The 2,500-nt window shown below is 39.7% G+C and overlaps 1 protein-coding gene across 2 annotated transcripts in view; it reads right to left on the reverse strand.

Annotated features, from left to right (window-relative positions):
• Positions 1–2,500, reverse strand: part of aacs (acetoacetyl-CoA synthetase) — a 74,721-nt gene that overhangs the window by 7,166 nt on the left and 65,055 nt on the right. For both annotated transcript variants that reach the window (XM_034091598.2, XM_034091597.2), the window contains exon 13: positions 419–532. In XM_034091598.2, coding sequence (XP_033947489.1) covers positions 419–532 — 114 coding nt within the window. The remainder of the gene's footprint in view (positions 1–418; positions 533–2,500) is intronic.

Here is a 2,500-nt window from a genome sequence, read left to right on the forward strand (position 1 = left end):
TTGCAAATATAGATTCAAAAATCCTCTTGATACACTTTTGGTTGAATAGAGAGAAAATCAATGGCTTTACATTTCTGAGCAATTTCAGCCACAGCCACACACAGCCACACACACACACACAGCCACACACACACACACACACACACACACACACACACACACACACACACACACACACACACCACACACACACCACACACACACACACACACACACACACACCACACACACACACACACACACCACACACACAACACACACACACACACACACACACACACACACACACACACACACACACACACACACACACACACACACACACACACACACACACCACACACACACACACACACACACACACCACACACACACACACACACACACACACACACACACACACACACACACACCTTACCATCAGGGCTCCAGGCTTCCACAGCAATGCCAAGGTTTCTGGTCTGGATCTCGCCACGGTACACTGGAACTGTTGGGTTCTGACCCATGAAACATGACACTATGTCTGTGCCGCCTGCGCAGGAGGAGAAAAGCAGACAAAGAGGGAGAGATTTAGTGGCATGATGGTTTGAAATGAAAGGGAACATCTGCACCTTTAAAAAAGTGTCTTGTTTTAAAGTGGTTGTAGTGTATTACACCGCCATCATTAACAACTTTTCCAGGAGAGGCTGTTTTGAAAAGGGTTCCAGTCGGATAATACTACAATGCCCAGCAACTGAACCCTATCCCTAAATAACCAGGTATTCTTCTCAGTAGGTGAAGAAGACCAATACAGAGCTAATCATCATTTTGGAATTATAACAAGACATCATCATGAATGATACACTTGCATCATGTTAACTGGACCTTTGATGACATATTATCCATAAAGATTTATTAAAGTAAACAGTATGTATATTCAAATTCAAAAGCTTTTATTGTCATTGTACAGAATACAACGAGATGTATAGTTTACTGCTCCAGCGAGTGCTTTAAAAACAGACATATGATTAAAACACAGATTAAAAGGTCTGACAGTTACGCCCAGCAAGGGCGTAACTGTCGCATGACAGCTTCGGATTGACAGCTTCGGATTGTCATGTAGATGACCAGGATTAATAAATAAATAAATGTATAAATAAATGAATATGCAAACCTGCATTTAATGCACATTCAACCTCAAATTGCATGTTTGTTCCAAAACTCTAAATATATACAAAATACTAAAAATGTACCATAAAAGCTGGAGCAAAGCAAGGTCACATTATACAAATTAGAAAGAATATCTATGATTCATCGACAAACTTGGAAGTTAATAATCACATACGTACTAATAATGTGAAAACATGTGTGGCAGTTCTTCACCTTAGTGGCAATACAATCAATTAATTTAGCTTTAAATTGAATAAAGCTGATATTATATATATTTCAAGAAATCAGTCTCAAACGGAAACAGATTTGTATACCAATGTGGTAAAGCATGGGTGGGGAACCTTTTTCCTCTCAAGGGCCATTTCAATTTGTTCAACATCCTCCGAGGGCCGTACAAATTATTGACCTCTGCTAAAATCACAGTCCATTCATTTGGCCTTTCTTTCATGCTGTGCAAAGAAAAAGCAACCTCTTAATCCAGATATCTTACCATGACTCGTGCATGCATGCACATACATTTTAAATGTCGAAGTTAAAAGCATCAATCTGGTGCACTTTGAGAGCAACATTAAGAGATCGATGGATACCTCTCTCAACACTCATATGAAACAGAACTGTAAGCAGATTTATTTTTCTTTATGGATATTTTACAAATCACTCCCCTTTCAAAATGTATTCTTGTTTATTAATAACAACATTTTTTTTACTGTCATATAGTATTTTATACCTGTTTACTTTATTCTCTTATTTTTTTATAACTATAATTATCATATAAAGATGTGCCTTTACCTCACTGGTTGTAGAAAAAGCTTCTTATATTCGTTAGCATAGCTAGCTAACCAGATGCTAATAACAACAAAGTTATTGACTGTATGATCAGAATGACAGATGAACAGATCGCCACTGGGCTTTCAACTAAAGACACAGACACGCAGAAACTGCAGCATGTGTACGGCTCCTTATGGGTACTGACATTTGTGGAAGTCCCGGAGCGGCGTTCTGGTGCTCTCAGTCAGAACTGCACCCCTGTCAGACGAGACATATACCACGTGATGACACGTTAGGCTCGTGTTGTGTTCAAGGAGCCTGACCTTGGTCAGGAAAAACAGGCACTCGCTTGTTTAATTCTTTTGCGGTCTAGATTTCTTTAATTTTTTTCTTTTTTGCGTGTGTTTATAAATTACCTCGAGGGTCATACCAAATGGTCGGAGGCCTGAGGTTCCCCACCCCTGTGGTAAAGCATCATTTTGTGGCCAAGCTGCCTTCCATCATCAGCGACTGTGTGTACGTGAATTGTGTGTATACACACTTGTCCCACTGATCTGATGTTTCAAACACCACTCTGTTCTGA

Source organism: Pseudochaenichthys georgianus, chromosome 9, assembly GCF_902827115.2.
Source record: "Pseudochaenichthys georgianus chromosome 9, fPseGeo1.2, whole genome shotgun sequence".
Taxonomy (NCBI): domain Eukaryota; kingdom Metazoa; phylum Chordata; class Actinopteri; order Perciformes; family Channichthyidae; genus Pseudochaenichthys; species Pseudochaenichthys georgianus.